Here is a 22,570-nt window from a genome sequence, read left to right as displayed (position 1 = left end):
TAGTTGGAAAAGCAGGATGCTATTAGCCCAAGGGCTCCAACAGAGTAAATGAGTAAATGAATAAATGAAATAAGGAAATAAATAACCTACATGAGAATTAATGAAAAATTAATATAAAATATTGATTAACAGATTAATTAGTTTACCTAAGTGACGTCACAAAATTCGGAGTGTCCCTCTCCTAGAAGAACTGCTTACCGTAGCTAAAGAGTCTCTTTTACCTTTGCCAAGAGGAAAGTAGCCACTGAACAATAACAGTGCAGTAATTAACCCCTTGGATGAAGAACATTTTCGGTGATCTAGAAGTTGTCAGGTGTATGAGGGCAGAAGAGAATCTGCAAAGAATAGACCAGACTGATTTATGTGTAATGAAAGGAAAACTGAGCCGTAACCAGAGAGAATGATCAAATGTAGCACTGTCTGGCCAGTCAAAGGATGCAAAAACTCTTCAGCGGTAGTATCTCAACAGGTGGCTGGTGCCCTGGCCAACCAAAAGAATAGACCAGACTGATTTATGCGTAATCAAAGGAAAACTAAGCCGTAACCAGAGAAAGGTATCAAATGTAGTACTGTCTAGCCAGTCAAAGGACGCAAAAACTCTTCAGCGGTAGTATCTCAACGGGTGGCTGGTGCCCTGGCCAACCAAAAGAATAGGCCAAACTGATTTATGTATAAGCAAAGGAAAACTGACCTGTAACCAGAGAAAGGGATCAAATGTAGTACTGTTTGGCCAGTCAAAGGACGCAAAAACTCTTCAGCGGTAGTATCTCAACGAGTGGATGGTGCCCTGGCCAACCAAAAGAATAGGCCAGATTGATTTATGTGTAAGCAAAGGAAAACTGACCCGTAACCAGAGAGAGTCATCGAATCTAGTACCGTCTGGCCAGTCAAAGGACGCAAAAACTCTTCAGTGGCAGTACCTCAACGGGTGGTTGGTGCCCGGGCTAACCTACCCATAAATGCTTTTGATCTTAATCATACATTTGAAAAACAATAAAAGACATTTTCTGATTGCTTGCATATATTTCTTCAACTATTTTACAATAGATTCCAACGAGAACAATATGTTCTCTAGTAAGAAGAAGAGGGAGAGAATCAAGAGAGGAGAAGTCTTGTAGAGGAGAAAATCATGGCACGAGGGTGAATCGGAAATAGATCTCTCAGGTGAAGTTCTTAATCGAAGGTGATTCCTTCAGCCCTCTGTCTCTCGGCGATGCGGAGGAGTTCGTGGACGTGTTCGGGGAGGGGGTGGGGAGTGGGGAGGATGTCGCTCTGGGGCTGGAAGCCGGCTTCGTCGGCCACGAACTCGACGCGGGCGAAGCCGCCGCTCTCCAAGGGGAGGCTGTGAGGTTTAAAAAAAGGAAATTAGATGATATGTATAATAAAAAAAAGGAAGATTCTAAAAAAATTATGTATAAACAAAAAGGATGAACTAAAAAAAAGGAAATCAAATTTTATATACAAACAAATAGCAAAATTTGAAAAATTTAATTAAATATTAAGTTCTAAAAAACCAAAGATGAAAAGTAGCATATTAAATATAAATGCAAAACAAGAAATCAATAACCTAAACAATATTATTGGTCTTAAGAATTATAGGTCAAACTAAGAACTCCAAAACATAACTGGATTATAAATAGACTTTTTGGGGGATCCTTACAGGTAGTATCCAGCCATGTTGCTCTGTCCTTCGGATCCTGGGGCTCCAACTACCTCCATCTCGAGACCGTTGCTGGCGGAGAAGGCGTAGCTGAAGGAGCCGTCTCCGTTATCGACTCTGTCGTCACCGATGATGGTGGCGTCCCTGTCCCGGTCGCTCTGTGGGGCAGCGACGGCCACGGCAACTAGACAGGTAAAAGCGATGACCTGCAACAGAAAGAAGTTTTGAAAATATGCGAAAAAGAGGAAGGGAGGATTGGTGCATGCACACTGTTCACTGGAAAGAAGCAACAGAAAGAAGTGATTTGAAAAGAGGAAGGGAGGATTGGTGCATGCACACTGTTCACTGGAAAGAAGCAACAGAAAGAAGTGATTTGAAAAGAGGAAGGGAGGATTGGTGCATGCACACTGTTCACTGGAAAGAAGCAACAGAAAGAAGTGATTTGAAAAGAGGAAGGGAGGATTGGTGCATGCGCACTGTTCACTGGAAAGAAGCAACAGAAAGAAGTGATTTGAAAAGAGGAAGGGAGGATTGGTGCATGCGCACTGTTCACTGGAAAGAAGCAACAGAAAGAAGTGATTTGAAAAGAGGAAGGGAGGATTGGTGCATGCGCACTGTTCACTGGAAAGAAGCAACAGAAAGAAGTGTTTTGAAAAGAGGAAGAAGTGAGGATTGGCTCATGTGCACTATTCACTGGAAAGAAGCAACATAAAGAAGTGTTTTGAAAAGAGGAAGGGAGTATTGACGCATGCGCACTGTTCACTGGAAAGAAGCAACAGAAAAAAAGTTTTTTGAAGAGGACGGAAGCATTGGCTCATGCGTACTGTTCACTGGAAAGAAGCAACAGAAAGAAGTGTTTCGAAAAGAGGAGGAAAGGAGGATTGGCGCATGCGCAGTGTTCACTGGAAAGTAGCATAGTGGTTTGTTTCCATCGGATACTCACGAACTTCATCTTGAGACGGTGGAGAGCCAAGTGATGCTGTGTCTGGATTGATGCCTGGTCTTTATATACACGTCGGCATAAAACACCACCACCAGAGAGAGAGAGAGAGAGAGAGAGAGAGAGAGAGAGAGAGAGAGAGAGAGAGAGAGAAGGGGGGTTAACTCAGGAATTAGAAACAACATTAGTTAACGGGTCAAAGCAGAGAAGGCCAACAAGACCAAGGTCTTCACCTCTTCTTCTTCTTCTTCTTCTTCTTCTTCTTCTTCTTCTTCTTCTTCTTCTTCTTCTTCGTTTTCCCTCTGCTTCAGGATACGACTTTTCATATTCTTTATGGTGTTTCTTCGAGATTGCTTAATCATTCGGTTCTTCTCTTTGCCTTGCCTTTCTCAGACTGTAAAATTCTAAGAGGATTAAAAACCATCTTTTTTTTTTAATTACGGCAGTAATGACGATTATGATGATAGCAATGATAATAATTAATTATCCAAAGATATTGATGAAATGCAACGGAAACAACAGTAAAAGCTTATAATAATAATAATAATAACAATAATAATAATAATAATAATAAAAATAATAATAATAATAATAATAATTCCATTATTCAAATTCATGAAATACAACAATATGACGGCAGTAATAATAATAATAATAATAATAATAATAATAATAATAATAATAATAATAATAATAATAATAATAATAATAATAATAATAATAACAATAACAATAATAATAATAATAATAATAATAATAATAATAGTAATAATTCCATTATCCAAAGATTTTCATGAAACATGGCAGCGATAATAATAATAATAATAATAATAATAATAATAATAATAATAATAATAATAATAATAATAATAATAATAATGATAAAATCTTTTCTTATAACGTATCATTTATCATAATCATTATCAGTATATCCCGAGTTTGATAATGATAAAAAACAACAGAGAAAACACTAGTTATTTTATCATTAAAGATAACTGTATCTCCAGTTAATAAATGCAAAAGAAGACGTCTCTCTCTCTCTCTCTCTCTCTCTCTCTCTCTCTCTCTCTCTCTCTCTCTCTCTCTCTCTCTCACTTGTGTCTAATTTGTTCTACAGTAGATTCAAAGTTTATCTATTGTAGTACAAAGTAGACACAAGTAAAGAGAGAGAGAGAGAGAGAGAGAGAGAGAGAGAGAGAGAGAGGAGGGGGATGGTATACGTTACTCTTACTCTCTCTCTCTCTCTCTCTCTCTCTCTCTCTCTCTCTCTCTCTCTCTCTCTCTCTCTCTCTGAGAGAGAGAGAGAGGAGGGGGATAGTATACGTTACTCTCTCTCTCTCTCTCTCTCTCTCTCTCTCTCTCTCTCTCTCTCTCTCTCTCTCCTCTCTCTCTCTCTCTCCACGTGTGTCTACTTTGTACTACAGTAGATCCAAATTTACTGTAGTACAAAGTAGACACAAGTAAAGAGAGAGAGAGAGAGAGAGAGAGAGAGAGAGAGAGAGAGAGAGAGAGAGAGAGGGGATGGTTCACGTTACTCTCTCTCTCTCTCTCTCTCTCTCTCTCTCTCTCTCTCTCTCTCTCTCTCTCTCTCTCTCTCTCTCTCTCTCTCTCTCTCTCTCTCTCTGAAATTTCCCAAAGGAATGACAGACGGGAAAAAAGTTAGACAGAAAAGGTCATTGAAGAAGGGAAAGACAAGAAACCAGTTTGTCTCAATGACTTAACATCTTCAAGCATTCAGAAATGACGACTGAAGATGAAGTAATATATGAAGTCAAGAAAGACATTACTAGAGACATCACGTACACTGTTTAAAAAAAAAAAAAAAAAAAACAAGAAAAAAAAATTTAATCGGAAATTCTCCGTAAAAATATACTGTTCTCACCCATATTTCAGTAAAATACAAGCGACCGTCATTATATCTATTTAGAAAGACATTACTAGAGACATCACGTTCACTCTTTAGAAAAAAAAATAAATAAAAAAAGAAATTTCAATCGGTAATTCTCCGTAAAAATATACTATTCTCAGCCGTATTTCAGTAAAATACAAGCGACCGTCATTTTATCTATTTAGAAAGACATCACTTACACTGTTAAAAATAAAAAATTAATCGGTAATTCTCCGTGAAAATATACTGTTTTCAGCCGTATTTCAGTAAAATACAAGCGACCGTAATTTTACCCAATTTTGTTACTATCTTTTACGGGTTGGTGATCCTAATATCACTTCTATACGTCAATATATCCGCTTTTAAAACGGTAAAAATCCTGGAATAAATGTTGCCAGACATTTGCCGTTTTTTAAATGCAAATTTTTATCAGTGTAATATAGGTCTTAGGTCTTATGGTGTCCCTCTACACTGTTAGAAATTTGGAGTAAAAAAACAGTAAAAATCCTGGAATAAATGTTGCCAGACATTTGCTGTTTTGAAAACGGATATATTGACGTTGATGAGTGATATTACGGTCTCCAACCCGTAAGAAGATGATAATAAAATAGATTAAAATTATGGTCGCCTGTTTTTTTTTACTGATATTCGGCTGAGAACAGTATATTTTTACGGAGAATCTCCGATTAAAGTTAACAGTGTAGATGAATACATTCCATACTGCATAGTACTCTAGAAGTTTTATTCCAGCTGTGACCAAGCTGTGGAATAATCTTCCTAATCGGGTACTTGAATTGGTATAACTGCAAAGGTTTAAACTTCCAGCAAATGTTTTTATGTTGAACAGGCTGACATAAAACATTTTATAGTTTATATTTGAAATATCTGTTTTAATGTTATTTTCATTGGTTAATACTTCTTACAAAAATGTTTTATTTTCTTATTTCCTTTCCTCATTAGGCTATTTTTCCTTGTTAGAGCCCTTTGACTTATAGCATCTTGCTTTTCCATCTAGGGTCGTAGCTTAGCTAATAATAATGATAATAATAATAATAATAATAATAATAATAATAATAATAATAATGATGATGAGATTATCTATATAGGTCAAAATGTCTCTTAGGTGTAACAAAATTCAGAAATGATTTAGAAAACCTTCAGACATTTTAAATCTATTTTTATGAAACTTATCTTCCTTTTGTGACCGAAGATTATTTTACCAAAAGAATTAATCTTTAACTTCAAACTCACGAATATCTTTGACGTCCAGAAATTCTCTGATATGAAGATTATAAACAAAGTTACAACTTTGTTTTCGAGTTTATTTAAAGGGAAAATATTGCTTCTAAGGTTATCACGCTTGGTCTCATTCAGTTTTCCTAAGTTTTACTTCATTCCCGTCAGATCAAAATAAGATAAAATAACCAAAATAGAAAATTGTATAAAATATAGAATTTGATAGAATTCAATAAAGCTTACTTGATTTGACTCTGAAGAGACTAAATATTAATTTGATCAATACAAAAATAGGAAATAATTTCACAGAAAACATAGCACCTCAAATTGTTCAGTATTAACTGAATACGATTGGTTTAGATGAAAGGTAAGAGAGAGAGAGAGAGAGAGAGAGAGAGAGAGAGAGAGAGAGAGAGAGAGAGAGAGAGAGAGAGAGAGAGAGAGAGAGAGAGTGATTGTCCCTACACCTACCAAACGTTGGAGTTTTCTCCTTCATTGTTTTTTTTTTGTGTGTGTGTGTGTGTGTGTGTGTGTGTGTGTGTTTGCGTGTGCGTGTGTGTGTGTGCCAATAACCTTCCCTTCTTATAGAAGCAGAAAAACCTATTGCTTCAATTAGTGGTTAGTTCCACCTTTCTTCTTTTATTTCCTTTTTTCATATTTTCTTTTGGACTAAGCTGGAGAAAATGCTATAGGTAATCCATCCCATTTGCCTCTACTCTTCAGAAAAAAATAAAAATATTACCAGTTTCAAAAATTAATTTACAACCTATGAGTTAGACTTCAAGCCTCGCTCACGGCTTGATAGATTCCACTGGTACATCCCTACCTTGCTATTCCTGTTAGCTAGGGATAGAAGATTTCACAGGTACATACCCAAATTGCTATCTCTGTTAGCTAGGGATAGAAGATTTCACAAGTACATACCCAAATTTCTATCTCTTAGATAGGGATAGAGTGGTGTTTGGGTGGTCGCATTCATATAACTCCTGAGATATTCCTTAACCGTTGCCTTGTCCTCCTTGGTTCTAGTTTAGGTGGTCTCTAGGATATTTTATGAGAGTGCAATGACCTGTCCCTTGCCGCTCATGAGTTGCCTTTTAACATTTAATCCTTGAAATAGGAAGATACTTCAAAGGAAGATATTCCAAATCATGAATCTGTGAGAAAACGTTTTTTTAACTAAACTAACTAGACCGAAAACTGATAGGTATCGGTTTAGTATGTGGCCTACCTTTTTTATTCTGGTTTAGTATGTGGCCTACCTTTTTTATTCTGGTTTAGTATGTGGCCTACCTGGCTTGTTACATTAGGTTAGGTAAGGTTAGGTAATGTTAGGTTAGGTTAGGTTAGGCCACATACTAAAACAGATAGAATTTTGTAGGCCATATTCGAAAGATAGACCACATACTAAACCGGCACCAACTGATAAACTATGGATGAACCATTGTGCAGAAAACTTACATAGCATGAGCTATTTCATACAGCTACGCAGTAAAATCAACAGCAATATTTGAAATTTAGAAAATATTCAGAATTAATAAATTTGGGAGCAAGTCTTTTCTTCCGAGTCCTTTCGAGAGACAAGGTTTTTAGACAAGCGAATAAAATCGAAGTCAGTTGATACACTTAAAATTTTGCCATAAGAAAACGGTAAAAATCCTGGCATAGATGTTGCCAGGCATTTACCGTTTTAAAAACGAATATATTGACCGTAAGGAGTGATACTACGGTCACCAATCCATAAAAGATAACAACAAAGTAGGGTAAAAATTACGGTCGCCTGTATTTTACTGAAATACGGCTGAGAACAGTATATTGTTACGGAGAATTTACGATTAGAATTACGTTTTTTTAACATTGTATGTCTATCTGTAAATTGAAGTGATGACTGTTGACTGAAGAGTGCAAGTGCCCGTCTGGTCAAGTTGTCCTTAATTGGTGGGCCACAATACTCTCTGGTATGTCTCGTTGACTAAGACAGAGTTGTAGATGTTCTAACTCATCATAAATATATTTAGAACAATAATGCTTATACTCTCTTGACCTCGATAGTTTTTCTATGAGAAGGACACTCCAAATTAAACCATTGGTCTCTAGTCTTGGGTGGTGTCATAGCCTTTTTACCAAGGTCTTCACTGTCCTGGGTTAAAGTTCTCTTGCTTAAGGGTACACTCACTGTTTACTTATTTCCTTTCCTCAGTGGGCTATTTTCCCTGTTGGACCCCTTGGGTTTATAGCATCCTGTTTTTTCCAACCAGGATTGTATCTTAGCTAGTAATAATAATAATATGAGTCATTTGAAGAATGTTTACATAAGCCATAGCATTTTCTGATAACATAAATAGATGTTCATCAAGAACATTTTAAGTATACATAACAATAACACCACAAGGCAGTTAACAAGTCACCAACACCAGCTGTTCCAAAGGGCAAAACACACAAAATCTATGAATATCCAGTTTTATTATCGTTGTTTTATCAAAATATACATGATTCAGTAGTCAACATCGGAGATAGAAATCAGCTCTAGATGAGAAAAGAAGAAAACTCAAAAAGATGAATAGGTGAAGTCCTTAATCGAAGGTAATTCCTTGAGCTCTCTGTTCCTCAGCGATGCGAAGGAGTTCGTGGACGTGTTCGGGGAGGGGGTGGGGGGGTGGGTAGGAGGTCGCTCTGGGGCTGGAAGCCGGCTTCGTCAGCCACGAAATCGACGCGGGCGAAGCCGCCGCTCTCCAGGGGGAGGCTGCGAGGTTTAAAAAAAGGAAATTAGATGATATGTATAATAAAAAAAAGGAAGATTCTAAAACAATTATGTATCAACAAAAAGGATGATCTAAGAAAAGGAAATCAAATTTTATATACAAATAAATAGGAAAAGTTGAAAAATTAAATCAAATATTATATATAAAAAAGGAAGTTCTTAAAAACCAAAGATGAAAAGTAGCATATTAAATATAAATGCAAAACAAGAAATCAATAACCTAAACGATATTACTGGTCTTAAGAATTATAGGCCAAACTAAATACTCCAAAACATGACTGGATTATGAATAGACTTTTCGGGAGATCCTTACAGGTAGTATCCACGCATGTTGCTCTGTCCTTCGGATCCTGGGGCTCCAGCTACCTCCATCTCGAGACCGTTGCTGGCGGAGAAGGCGTAGCTGAAGGAGCCGTCTCCGTTATCGACTCTGTCGTCACTGATGATGGTGGCGTCCCTGTCCCGGTCGCTCTGTGGGGCAGCGACGGCCACGGCAACTAGACAGGTGAAAGCGATGACCTGCAACAGAAAGAAGTTTTGAAAATATGCGAAAAAGAGCAAGGGAGGATTGGTGCATGCGCACTGTTCACTGGAAAGAAGCAACGGAAAGAAGTGTTTTGAAAAGAGGAAGGGAGGATTGGTGCATGGGCACTTTTCACTGGAAAGAAGCAACGGAAAGAAGTGTTTTGAAAAGAGGAAGGGAGGATTGGTGCATGCGCACTTTTCACTGGAAAGAAGCAACGGAAAGAAGTGTTTTGAAAAGAGGAAGGGAGGATTGGTGCATGCGCACTGTTCACTGGAAAGAAGCAACGGAAAGAAGTGTTTTGAAAAGAGGAAGGGAGGATTGGTGCATGCGCACTGTTCACTGGAAAGAAGCAACGGAAAGAAGTGTTTTGAAAAGAGGAAGGGAGGATTGGTGCATGCGCACTGTTCACTGGAAAGAAGCAACGGAAAGAAGTGTTTTGAAAAGAGGAAGAAGAGAGGATTGGCGCATGCGCACTGTTCACTGGAAAGAAGCAACAGAAATAAGTGTTTTGAAAAGAGGAAGAAGGGAGGATTGGTGTATGCGCACTATTCATTGGAAAGAAGCAACAGAAAGAAGTGTTTTGAAAAGAGGTAGAAGGGAGGATTGGCGCATGCGCACTGTTCACTGGAAAGAAGCAACAGAAAGAAGTGTTTTGAAAAGAGGAAGGGAGGATTGGTGCATGCGCACTGTTGATTGGAAAGAAGCAACAGAAAGAAGTGTTTTGAAAAGAGGTAGAAGGGAGGATTGGTGCATGCGCAGTGTTCACTGGAAAGTAGTAGAGTGGTTTGTTTCCATCGGATACTCACGAACTTCATCTTGAGACGGTGGAGAGCCAAGTGATGCTGTGTCTGGATTGATGCCTGGTCTTTATATACACGTCGGCATAAAACACCACCACCAGAGAGAGAGAGAGAGAGAGAGAGAGAGAGAGAGAGAGAGGAGAGAGAGAGAGAGAGAAGGGGGGGATAACTCAGGAATTAGAAACAACATTAGTTAACGGGTCAAAGCAGCGAAGGCCAACAAGACCAAGGTCTTCACCTCTTCTTCTTCTTCTTCTTCTTCTTCTTCTTCTTCTTCTTCTTCTTCTTCTTCTTCTTCTTCTTCTTCTTCGTTTTCCCTCTGCTTCAGGATACAACTTTTCATATTCTTTATGATATTTCTTCGAGATTGCTTAATCAATCTGTTCTTCTCCTTGCCTTGCCTTTCTCAGACTGTAAAATTCTAAGAGGATTAAATAATATCTTTTTTTTTAAATTACGGCTGTAATGACGATTATGATAATAGCAATAATAGAAATTAATTATTCAAAGATATTGATGAAATACAACGCGAACGACAGTAAGAACAACGATAATAATAATAATAATAATAATAATAATAATAATAATAATAATAATAATAATAATAATGATAAAATCTTTTATTATAACGTATCATTTATCATAATCATTATCAATATATCCCGATTTTGATAATGATAAAAAACAACAGAGAAAACACTAGTTATTTTATAATTAAAAATAACTGTATCTCCAGTTAATAAATGCAAACGAAGACGTCTCTCTCTCTCTCTCTCTCTCTCTCTCTCTCTCTCTCTCTCTCTCTCTCTCTCTCTCTCTCTCTCTCTCTCTCTCTCTCTCTCTCCATTTATATCTACTTTCTACTACAGTAGATCAAAATTTACTGTAATACAAAGTAGACACAAGTAAAGAGAGAGAGAGAGAGAGAGAGAGAGAGAGAGAGAGAGAGAGAGCATATGAGAGAGAGAGAGAGAGAGAGAGAGAGAGAGAGAGAGAGAGAGCATATGTGACTCTCTCTCTCTCTCTCTCTCTCTCTCTCTCTCTCTCTCTCTCTCTCTCTCTCTGTGTTGTATCTATTTTATACTACAGTAGATCAAAGTATATCTATTGTAGTACAAAGTAGACACAAATGGACAGAGAGAGAGAGAGAGAGAGAGAGAGAGAGAGAGAGAGAGAGAGAGAGAGAGAGAGAGAGAGAGAGAGTGTGTGTGTGTCACATATACTCTCTCTCTCTCTCTCTCTCTCTCTCTCTCTCTCTCTCTCTCTGAAATTTCCCAAAGGAATAACAGACGGGAAAAAAGGTAGACAGAAAAGGTCATTGAAGAAGGGAAAGACAAGAAACCAGTTTGTCTCAATGACTTAACATCTTCAAGCATTCAGAAATGACGACTGAAGATGAAGTAATATATGAATTCAAGAAAGACATCACTAGAGATATCACGTACACTTAAAAAAAAAATAAATAAAAAAAATTTAATCGGAAAATCTCTGTTCTCACCCGTATTTCAGTAAAATGCAAGCGACCGTCATTTTATCTATTTAGAAAGACATCACTAGAGACATCACTTACACTGTTAAAAAAAAATTAGTCGGAAATCCTTCGTAAAAATATACTGTTCTCAGGCGTATTTCTGTAAAATACAGGCTGCCGTAATTTTACCCTATTTTGTTACTATCTTTTAGGGGTTGGTGATCGTAATATCACTCCTTCACGTCAATATATCCGTTTTTAAAACGGTAAAAGTCCTGAAATAAATTTTGCCAGGCATTTACCGTTTTAAAAATGGATGTATTGATGTAAAGGAGTGATATTACGGTCACTAACCCGTAAAAGATAATAACAAAGTAGGGTAAAAATTACGGTCGCCTGTATTTTACGGAAGTACGGATGAGAACAGTATATTTTTACGGAAAATTTCCGACTGATATTACGGTTTTTTAACAGTGTAGATTATTTCATTCCCTACTACATGGTACTCTAGTAGTTTTATTCCAGCTGTAATCAACCTGTGGAATGATCTTTCTAATCGGTAGAACTACAAAAGTTTAAACTTGCACAGGCTGACATAAGACTTTTTATAATTTATATTTTAAATATCTGTTATAATATCATTTTAATTGTTTATTACTTCTTATATCGTTTATCTATTTCCTTTCCTCACTGGGCTATTTTTCCCTTTTGGAACCCTTTGGCTTATAGCACCTTGCTTTTCTAGCTTAGCTAATAATAATAATAATAATAATAATAATAATAATAATAATAATAATAATAATAATAATGGGATTATCTATAAAGGTAAAAATGTCTCTTAAGTGTAACAAGATCCAGGTATAATTTTGAAAACCTTCAGACATTTTAAATCTATTTTTATGAAACTTATCTTCCTTTTGTGACCAAAAATAATTTTATCAAAAGAATTAATCTTTAACTTCAAACTCGCGAATATCTTTAACGTCCAGAAATTCTCTGATATGAAGGTTATAAACAAAGTTAAAACTTTGTTTTCGAGTTTATCGAAAGGGAAAATATTGCTTCTAAGGTTATCACGCTTGGTCTCATTCAGTTTTCCTAAGTTTTACTTCATTCCCGTCAGATCAAAATAAGATAAAATAACCAAAATAGAAAATTGTATAAAATATAAAATTTGATAGAATTCAATAAAGCTTACTTGATTTGACTCTGAAGAGACTAAATATTAATTTGATCAATACAAAAATAGGAAATAATTTCACAGAAAACATAGTACCTCAAATTGTTCAGTATTAACTGAATACGATTGGTTTAGATGAAAGGCAAGAGAGAGAGAGAGAGAGAGAGAGAGAGAGAGAGAGAGAGAGAGAGAGAGAGAGAGTGATTGTCCCTACACCTACCAAACGTTGGAGTTTTCTACTTCATTGTTTTTTTTTGTGTGTGTGTGTGTGTGTGTGTGTGTTGCCGATAACCTTCCCTTCTTATAGAAGCAGAAAAGCCTATTGCTTTAATTTGTTTCTTTTTTTCCTTTTTTCATGTTTTCTTTTGGACTGGGCTGGAAAAAAATGCTATAGGTAATCCATCCCATTGGCCTCTACTCTTCAGAAAAAAATAAAAATACCGCCAGTTTCAAAAATTGATTTGCAACCTATGAGTTAGACTTCAAGCCTCGCTCACGGCTGGATAGATTTCGCAGGTATATCCCTACCTTTCTATCCCTGTTAGGTAGGGATAGAAGATTTCAAAGTTAGTTCCCTATCTTCCTATCCCTATTAGCTAGGGATAGAGTGGTGTTTGGGGGGCAGCATTCATATAACTCCTGAGATATTCCTTAACCGTTGTTTGGTTCCCCTTGGTTCTAGATTGGGTGGTCTCTCTAGGATATTTTGTGAGAGTGCAATGACCTGTCACTTGTCGCTCATGAGTTGCCTTTTAACATTTAATCTTTTAAACACGAAAAGATAATTCAAAGGAAGATATACCAAGTCATGATTTCTGTGGGGGAAAAACGTTTATTTAATTAAACTTACTAGATCGAAAACGTATGAAATATGGATGAGCCATTGAGCAGAAATCTTCCATCGCATGAGCTCTCTCATACAGCTACGCAGTAGGATTAACACCAATATTTGAAATTTACAAGAAAATATTCAGAATTAATAAATTTGGGAGCCAATCTTTTTCTTGTGAGTCCTTTCGAGAAACAAGTGTATTTGGCAAGCGATTAAATTGAAGTCAGTTGATACACTGTTAATAATTTGCCGTAAAAAAAACAAAACAAAAAAAAAAACAAAAAAAAACCGTAAAAATCCTGGAATAGATATTGCCTGACATTTACGTTTTAAAAACGGATATATTGACCGTAAGGAGTGATATTACGGTCACCAGCTCATTAAAGATAACAACAAAGTAGAGTAAAAATTACGGTCGCCTTTATTTTACTGAAATACGGCTGAAGAGAGTATATTGTTACGGAGAATTTCCGATTAGAATTACGGTTTTTTAACAGTGTACCTGTAAATTTAAGTAATGACTGTTGACTGAAGAGTGCAAGTGCCCGTCTGGTCAAGTTGTCCATATTTGTTGAGCCACATTGCTCCCTGATATGTCTCTTTGACTAAGACAGAGTTGTGGATGTTCTAATCCATCACAAATATATTTAAAACAAAACTGCTCATCTTCTTTTGACCATGGTAGCTCTTTTATGAGAAATACACTCGAAATCAAGCCATTGTTCTCTAGTTTTTAATAGTACCATAAAGCCTTGGTACAGATACCAAGGCCTTCCACTATTTAGGCATAACGTTCTCTTGCTCAAGGGTAAACTCATTGTTTTCTTATTTCCTTTCCTCGATGGGCTATTTTCTCTGTTGGACCCCCTGGGCTTATAGCAGCCTGTTTTTCTTTGTTTTTTTTTTTTTTCAAACAGGGTCGTATCATAACTAATAATAATAATAATATGAGTCATTTGAAGAATATTTACATAAGCCATACTATACCATACGACATAAAGAGGTGTTCATCAAGAACATTCTAAGCATACATAACAATAACGCCACAAGGCAGTTAACAAGTCACCAACACCAGCTGTTCCAAAAGGCAAAGCACACAAAATCTATGAATACCAAATTTTATTATCGTTGTTTTATCAAAATGTACATAATTCAGTAGTCAACATCGGAGATAGAAATCAGCTCTAGATGAGAAAAGAAGAAAACTCAAAAAGACGATCGAAGATGAATAGGTGAAGTCCTTAATCGAAGGTGATTCCTTCAGCTCTCTGTCTCTCGGCGATGCGGAGGAGTTCGTGGACGTGTTCGGGTAGGGGGTGGGGGGTGGGTAGGAGGTCGCTCTGGGGCTGGAAGCCGGCTTCGTCAGCCACGAACTCGACGCGGGCGAAGCCGCCGCTCTCCAGGGGGAGGCTGCGAGGTTTAAAAAAAGGAAATTAGATGATATATATATAATAAAAAAGGAAGATTCTAAAAAAAATTATGTATAAACAAAAAGGATGATCTAAAAAAAGGAAATCAAATTTTATATACAAATAAATAGGAAAATTTGACAAATTAAATTAAATATTATATATAAAAAAAGGAAGTTCTTAAAAACAAAAGATGAAAATTAGCATATTAAATATAGATGCAAAACAAGAAATCAATAACCTAAACAATATTATTGGTCTTACGAATTATAGGTCAAACTAAGAACTCCAAAACATAACTGGAATATAGATAGACTTTTCGGGGGATCCTTACAGGTAGTATCCACGCATGTTGCTCTGTCCTTCGGATCCTGGGGCTCCAGCTACCTCCATCTCGAGACCGTTGCTGGCGGAGAAGGCGTAGCTGAAGGAGCCGTCTCCGTTATCGACTCTGTCATCAGTGATGATGGTGGCGTCCCTGTCCCGGTCGCTCTGTGGGGCAGCGACGGCCACGGCAACTAGACAGGTGAAAGCGACGACCTGCAACAGAAAAAAGTTTTGAAAATATGCGAAAAAGAGGAAGGGAGGATTGGTGCATGGGCACTGTTCACTAGAAAGAAGCAACAGAAAGAAGTGATTTGAAAAGAGGAAGGGAGGATTGGTGCATGCGCACTGTTCACTGGAAAGAAGCAACAGAAAGAAGTGTTTTGAAAAGAGGAAGGGAGGATTGGTGCATGCGCACTGTTCACTGGAAAGAAGCAACAGAAAGAAGTGTTTAGAAAAGAGGAAGGGAGGATTGGTGCATGCGCACTGTTCACTGGAAAGAAGCAACAGGAAGAAGTGTTTTGAAAAGAGGAAGAGAGGATTGGTGCATGCGCACTGTTCACTGGAAAGAAGCAACGGAAAGAAGTGTTTTGTAAAGAGGAAGAGAGGATTGGTGCATGCGCACTGTTCACTGGAAAGAAGCAACAGAAAAAAAGTTTTTTGAAAAGAGGACGGGAGCATTGGCTCATGCGCACTGTTCACTGGAAAGAAGCAACAGAAAGAAGTGTTTCGAAAAGAGGAGGAAAGGAGGATTAGCGCATGCACAGTGTTCACTGGAAAGTAGCATAGTGGTTTGTTTCCATCGGATACTCACGAACTTCATCTTGAGACGGTGGAGAGCCAAGTGATGCTGTGTCTGGATTGATGCCTGGTCTTTATATACACGTCGGCATAAAACACCACCACCAGAGAGAGAGAGAGAGAGAGAGTGAGAGAGAGAGAGAGAGAGAGAGAGAAGGGGGGATAACTCAGGAATTAGAAACAACATTAGTTAACGGGTCAAAGCAGGGAAGGCCAACAAGACCAAGGTCTTCACCTCTTCTTCTTCTTCTTCTTCTTCTTCTTCTTCTTCTTCTTCTTCTTCGTTTTCCCTCTGCTTCAGGATACGATTTTTCATATTCTTTATGGTGTTTCTTCGAGATTGCTTCATCATTCTGTTCTTCTCTTTGCCTTGCCTTTCTCAGACTGTAAAATTCTAAGAGGATTAAATAACATTTTTTTTTTAGATTACAGCAGTAATGACAATTATGATGATAGCAATGATAATAATTAATTATCCAAATATATTGATGAAATGCAAAGCAAACGACAGTAAAAACAACGATAATAATAATAATAATAATAATAATAATAATAATAATAATAATAATAATAATAATAATAATAATAATAATTCCATTATTCAAATTCATGAAATACAACAATATGACGGCAGTAATAATAATAATAATAATAATAATAATAATAATAATAATAATAATAATAATAAAAATAATAATAATAATAATGATAATAATGATAATAAAATATTTTATTATAACGTATCATTTATCATAATCATTATCAATATATCCCGATTTTGATAATGATAAAACAATAGAGAAAACATTAATTACTTTATCATTATAAATATTGGTATCGCCGAAGGTTAGCTAATAAATGCAAAGGAAGACACCTCTCTCTCTCTCTCTCTCTCTCTCTCTCTCTCTCTCTCTCTCTCTCTCTCTCTCTAAAATTCTCAGAGGAATAACAGAAAAGAAAAAAGGTAGACAGAGAAGGTCATTGAAGAAGGGAAAGACAAGAAACCAGTTTATCTCAATGACTTAACATCTTCAAGCATTCAAATATGACGACTGAAAATGAAGTAATATATGAAGTCAAGAAAGAAATCACTAGAGACATCACGTACACTGTTTCGAAAAAAAAAAATTTAATCGGTAATTCTCCGTAAAAATATACTGTTCTCAGCAGTATTTCATAATAATACAGGCGGCCGTAATTTTATCCTATTTTGTTACTATATTTTACAAGTTGGCTACCGTAATATCACTCCTTTACGTCAATATATCTGTTTTTAAACCGGTAAAAATCTTGGAATAAATGTTGCCAGGCATTTGCCGTTTTTTAAATGCAAATTTTTATCAGTGTAATATAGGTCTTTAGGTCTTATGATGTCCCTCTACACTGTTAGAAATTTGCCGTAAATAAAAAACGGTAAAAATCCTGGAATAAATGTTGCCAGGCATTTGCCGTTTTGATAAACGGATATATTGACGTTGATGAGTGATATTACGGTCTCCAACCCGTAAGAAGATGATAACAAAATAGACTAAAATTACGGTCGCCTGTTTTTTTTTTACTGATATACGGCTGAGAACAATATATTTTTACGGAGAATCTCCGATTAAAATTACGTTTTTTTTTAACAGCATAGATGAATGCATTCCATACTGCATAGACTTTAGAAGTTTTATTCCAGCTGTGACCAAGCTGCGGAATGATCTTTCCAATCGGATAGTTGAATCGGTAGTACTTCAAAAGTTCAAACTTGCACCAAATGTTTTCATGTTGAACATTCTGACATAAGACTTTTTATAGTTTATATTTGAAATATCTGTTATAATGTTATTTTAATTGTTCAATACTTCTTATATCGTTTATTTATTTCCTTATTTCCTTTCCTCGCTGAGCTATTTTCCCTGTTGGAGTCCTTTTGGCTTATATCATCTTGCTTCTCTAGATTAGCTAATAATAATAATAATAATAATAATAATAATAATAATAATAATAATAATAATAATAATAATAATGAGATTATCTATATAGGTCAAAATGTCTCTCAAGTGTAACAAAATCCAGGAATAATTTTGAAAACCTTCATACATTTAAAATCTATGTCTATGAAACTTATCTTCCTTTTGTGACCGAATATAACTTTATCAACTTGAAACGTCTTCGTTTATTAACTTCAAACTCGAGAATATCTTTGACGTCCAGAAATTCTCTGATATGAAGATTATAAACAAAGTCAAAACTTTTTTTTTTTAGTTTATCCAGAGGGGAAATATTCCTTCTATGGTCTCCAGATCTAAATAAAAAAAATTAACTAAAAGTAGAACATTTTATTTTATTGTATTCAATAAAGCTTCTCTATTTGATTCTGAGGAAACTAAATACTACTTTAATCAAAACAAAAATAGGAAAATAATATCACAGAAGACATAATACTTCGATTTATTCTGCATTAACTGAATATGGTTGTTCTAGATAACAGGCAAGAGAGAGAGAGAGAGAGAGAGAGAGAGAGAGAGAGAGAGAGAGAGAGAGAGAGAGAGAGAGAGAGAGTTGTCCCTACACCTACCAAGCGTTGGAGTTTTCTCCTTCATTCGGTTTTTTTGTGTGTGCGTGTGTGTGTGTGTGTGTGTTTGCCGATAACCTTCCCTTCTTATAGAAGCAGAAAAGCCTATTGCTTTAATTTGTTTCTTTTTTTCCTTTTTTCATGTTTTCTTTTGGACTGGGCTGGAAAAAAATGCTATAGGTAATCCATCCCATTGGCCTCTACTCTTCAGAAAAAAATAAAAATACCGCCAGTTTCAAAAATTGATTTGCAACCTATGAGTTAGACTTCAAGCCTCGCTCACGGCTGGATAGATTTCGCAGGTATATCCCTACCTTTCTATCCCTGTTAGGTAGGGATAGAAGATTTCAAAGTTAGTTCCCTATCTTCCTATCCCTATTAGCTAGGGATAGAGTGGTGTTTGGGGGGCAGCATTCATATAACTCCTGAGATATTCCTTAACCGTTGTTTGGTTCCCCTTGGTTCTAGATTGGGTGGTCTCTCTAGGATATTTTGTGAGAGTGCAATGACCTGTCACTTGTCGCTCATGAGTTGCCTTTTAACATTTAATCTTTTAAACACGAAAAGATAATTCAAAGGAAGATATACCAAGTCATGATTTCTGTGGGGGAAAAACGTTTATTTAATTAAACTTACTAGATCGAAAACGTATGAAATATGGATGAGCCATTGTGCAGAAATCTTCCATCGCATGAGCTCTCTCATACAGCTACGCAGTAGGATTAACACCAATATTTGAAATTTACAAGAAAATATTCAGAATTAATAAATTTGGGAGCCAATCTTTTTCTTGTGAGTCCTTTCAAGAAACAAGTGTATTTGGCAAGCGATTAAATTGAAGTAAGTTAATACACTGTTAATAATTTGCCGTAAAAAAAAAAAAAAAAAAAAAAAAAAAAAAAAAAAAAAAAAAAAAAAAACTGTAAAAATCCTGGAATAAATGTTGCCTGACATTTACGTTTTAAAAACGGATATATTGACGTAAAGGAGTGATATTACGGTCACCAGCCCATTGAAGATAACAGCAAAGTAGGGTAAAAATTACGGTCGCCTTTATTTTACTGAAGTACGGCTGAGGACAGTATATTTAACGGAGAATTTCCGACTAGAATTACGGTTTTTTAACATTGTATGTCTATCTGTAAATTTAAGTAATGACTGTTGACTGAAGAGCGCAAGTGCCCGTCTGGTCAAGTTGTCCATATTTGTTGGGCCACATTGCTCCCTGATATGTCTCGTTGACTAAGACAGAGTTGTGGATGTTCTAATCCATCACAAATATATTTAAAACAAAATTGCTCACCTTCTTTTGACCATGACAGCTCTTTTATGAGAAATACACTCCAAATCAAGCCATTGTTCTCTAGTTTTTAATAGTACCATAAGGCCTTGGAAGGCCATGGTACAGATACCAAGGCCTTCCACTGTCTTGGCATAACGTTCTCTTGCTTAAGGGTACACTCACTGTTTCCTTATTTCATTTCCTCAATTGGCTATTTTCTCTGTTGGACCCCTTTGGCTTATAGCAGCCTGTTTTTTTTTTTTTTTTTTTTCCAAACAGGGTCGTATAATAACTAGTGATAATAATAATAATAAGTCATTTGAAGAATATTTGCATAAGCCATACTATAACATACGACATAAAGAGGTGTTCATCAAGAACATTCTAAGTATAACAATAACACCACAAGGCATTCAACAAGTCAGCAACACCAGCTATTCCAAAGGGCAAAACACACAAAATCTATGAATACCCAATTTTATTATCGTTGTTTTATCAAAATGTACATAATTCAGTAGTCAACATCGGAGATAGAATTCTGCTCTAGATGAGAAAAGAAGAAAACTCAAAAAGACGATCGAAGATGAACAGGTGGAGTCCTTAATCGAAGGTGATTCCTTCAGCCCTCTGTCTCTCGGCGATGCGGAGGAGTTCGTGGACGTGTTCGGGGAGGGGGTGGGGGGTGGGTAGGAGGTCGCTCTGGGGCTGGAAGCCGGCTTCGTCAGCCACGAACTCGACTCGGGCGAAGCCACCACTCTCCAGGGGGAGGCTGCGAGGTTAGAGAGATGGAAGGCGATCAATTATCAAGTTTTAATAGAAATTCAAGAAGAAATTGGGACAGTTTAACTTTTTGATTAAATAGAAATAAGAGGTAAAGTTGTAATAATTAGGCTTTAAGAGAAATTCAAGAAGAAATTAAGACAATTTAACTTTTCAATTAGAAATAAGAGGAAAAGTAGTAATTATTAAGTTTTAAGAGAAATCCAATAAGAAAATAAGACAATTTAGCTTTTAGATTATATAGAAATAAGAGGAAAAGTTGTAATTATTAGGTTTTAAGAGAAATCCAAGAAGAAATTAAGACAATTTAGCTTTTAAATTAGATAGAAATAAAAGGAAAAATAGTAATTATTAGGTTTTAAGAGAAATTAAGGAGAAATTAATACAATTCATCTTTTACATTAAACAGAAATAATAGAAAAATAGTAATTATTGGGTTTCTAGAGAAATTTAAGGAGTGTTTAGAACAATTTAACTTTTACACTAAATATAAATACTAGAAAAAATACTAATTATTAGATTTTAAGAGAAGTTAGTGAGAAATCTAAGGAGAAATTATATGAGTCTAGCTTTCACATTGAACAGAAACGTTAAGAAAACACAAAGAAGAAAAATGAGAAAACCAGATATCTTAAAAATACAAATTTCATATGATGTATTTTTTGAGTTATTTAGAAACCTATTAGACATTAGACAATAAATAAAAAAAAACAATTATTATATAATTTTTATAAAATGTATAAAAAAAAGTCTTTCAATTAAGCAATAAAACTAAATTTAAATGACAATTATTATATAAATTTTATAAAATATATAAAAAAGTCTTTTAATAAATCTGAATTTAAATGACAATTATTATATAAATTTTATAAAATATATAAAAAAGTCTTTTAATAAATCTGAATTTAAATGACAATTATTATATAAATTTTATAGAATATATAAAAAAAGTCTTTTAATAAATCTGAATTTAAATGACAATTATTATACAAATTTTATAAAATATATAAAAAAAAGTCTTTTAATAAAGCAATAAATCTAAATTTAAACGAAAATCCTTACAGGTAGTATCCTCGCATGTTGCTCTGTCCTTCGGATCCTGGAACTCCTGCGACCTCCATCTCGAGGCCGTTGTCGGCGGAGAAGGAGTAGCTGAAGGAGCCGTCTCCGTTGTCGACTCTGTCGTCATGGATGATCTCGGCGCTCTGCTGAGCGAAGGACACGGCCAAAAGGCAAGAGAGGATTATCTGAAGGAGGGAGAGGGAAAGAGGATTGTGTTGGTTTATTTGTTTTCTTGTTTTATTTAATTGTTTATTTATTTCCGTAGATAATTTCAGTGGAATTATTTTTTTTTTTTTTTTTTTTTTTGGTAATATATGAATTTATTTCAAGTGATGATAATAATAATGATAATAATAATAATATTATTAATAATAATAATAATAACAGCAAAAATAATAACAATAATAATAATAATAATAATAATAATAATAATAATAATAATGATAATAATAATAATAATTATAGTAATAATAATGATAATAATAATAATAATAGTAATGATAATAATAATGATAATAATAATAATAATAATAATAATAATAATAATATGGGATGCAGTTGCAAACCCTACACCTTGTATCATGGATGCTCAATATCATTATGCGTAGATTAAGCCTGGCTTCTTCTAACGGTACTAAATCCATATAAATGAAATTCTTATCCTTATCAATCAAACGACCATTGAAATAGAATATATCCTCAAGAACTCTAAAAATATCTTTGCAAATCCTGAAACATCCTGAAACATCATGAAACATCCTGAAATATCCTTCTAGCAACATCAAAAACATCCTTTTTAGTCTCAATTACTTACGAACTTCATGTTGATGCAGCGGTGTTCAGTCAACTGATGCTGTCTTAGACGACAGGTCGATATATATACCCATCGACTTGCTTAGGGAGAGAGAGAGAGAGAGAGAGAGAGAGAGAGAGAGAGAGAGAGAGAGAGACTTGAAAGGAAGGCTGACCAGGTTCATGCACTGCACCCCTACAGGAGTACCAGTGACTCCGAAGGATTTTTGACGGTCCCAAGGTCGTGTACACTTTCAGGTTCCCAAATT

At 35.5% G+C, this 22,570-nt stretch overlaps 4 protein-coding genes across 4 annotated transcripts; all 4 read right to left on the bottom strand.

Annotated features, from left to right (window-relative positions):
* Window positions 1–1,009: 1,009 nt before the first annotated feature.
* On the bottom strand, window positions 1,010–2,681 carry LOC137628826 (cuticle protein AMP2-like). The gene is made up of 3 exons (XM_068360068.1): window positions 2,604–2,681; window positions 1,661–1,866; window positions 1,010–1,342 (listed from the first exon to the last, which is right to left on the bottom strand). Exons 1-3 carry the CDS (start codon window positions 2,610–2,612, stop codon window positions 1,174–1,176), a joined length of 384 nt encoding a protein of 127 aa, XP_068216169.1. The 5' UTR covers window positions 2,613–2,681; the 3' UTR covers window positions 1,010–1,173.
* Window positions 2,682–8,282: 5,601 nt separating this feature from the next.
* Window positions 8,283–9,856, bottom strand: LOC137628827 (cuticle protein AMP2-like). Its single transcript, XM_068360069.1, is given in 4 exon segments — window positions 8,283–8,366; window positions 8,368–8,467; window positions 8,799–9,004; window positions 9,818–9,856. Coding segments are annotated over 4 exon segments (384 nt in total). The 5' UTR covers window positions 9,827–9,856; the 3' UTR covers window positions 8,283–8,297.
* Window positions 9,857–14,398: 4,542 nt separating this feature from the next.
* Window positions 14,399–15,921, bottom strand: LOC137628825 (cuticle protein AMP2-like). Its single transcript, XM_068360067.1, has 3 exons — window positions 15,842–15,921; window positions 15,038–15,243; window positions 14,399–14,704 (listed from the first exon to the last, which is right to left on the bottom strand). Exons 1-3 carry the CDS (start codon window positions 15,848–15,850, stop codon window positions 14,536–14,538), a joined length of 384 nt encoding a protein of 127 aa, XP_068216168.1. The 5' UTR covers window positions 15,851–15,921; the 3' UTR covers window positions 14,399–14,535.
* A 4,209-nt stretch (window positions 15,922–20,130) lies between these two features.
* Window positions 20,131–22,361, bottom strand: LOC137628832 (cuticle protein AM1159-like). The gene is made up of 3 exons (XM_068360075.1): window positions 22,324–22,361; window positions 21,510–21,694; window positions 20,131–20,436 (listed from the first exon to the last, which is right to left on the bottom strand). Exons 1-3 carry the CDS (start codon window positions 22,330–22,332, stop codon window positions 20,268–20,270), a joined length of 363 nt encoding a protein of 120 aa, XP_068216176.1. The 5' UTR covers window positions 22,333–22,361; the 3' UTR covers window positions 20,131–20,267.
* Window positions 22,362–22,570: the final 209 nt, after the last annotated feature.

This window comes from Palaemon carinicauda, chromosome 36, assembly GCF_036898095.1.
Source record: "Palaemon carinicauda isolate YSFRI2023 chromosome 36, ASM3689809v2, whole genome shotgun sequence".
NCBI lineage: Eukaryota > Metazoa > Arthropoda > Malacostraca > Decapoda > Palaemonidae > Palaemon > Palaemon carinicauda.
This window is presented reverse-complemented; position numbering and strand designations above follow the sequence as displayed.

What these genes read in the sequence shown, in the direction of transcription:
- LOC137628826 (XM_068360068.1), bottom strand. An exon ending in AACATGGCTGGATACTACCT is followed by an intron (nt 1,343 to 1,660) that starts GTAAGGATCCCC and finishes TAAACCTCACAG; the next exon opens with CCTCCCCTTGGAGAGCGGCG.
- LOC137628825 (XM_068360067.1), bottom strand. An exon ending in AACATGCGTGGATACTACCT is followed by an intron (nt 14,705 to 15,037) that starts GTAAGGATCCCC and finishes TAAACCTCGCAG; the next exon opens with CCTCCCCCTGGAGAGCGGCG.
- LOC137628832 (XM_068360075.1), bottom strand. An exon ending in AACATGCGAGGATACTACCT is followed by an intron (nt 20,437 to 21,509) that starts GTAAGGATTTTC and finishes CTAACCTCGCAG; the next exon opens with CCTCCCCCTGGAGAGTGGTG.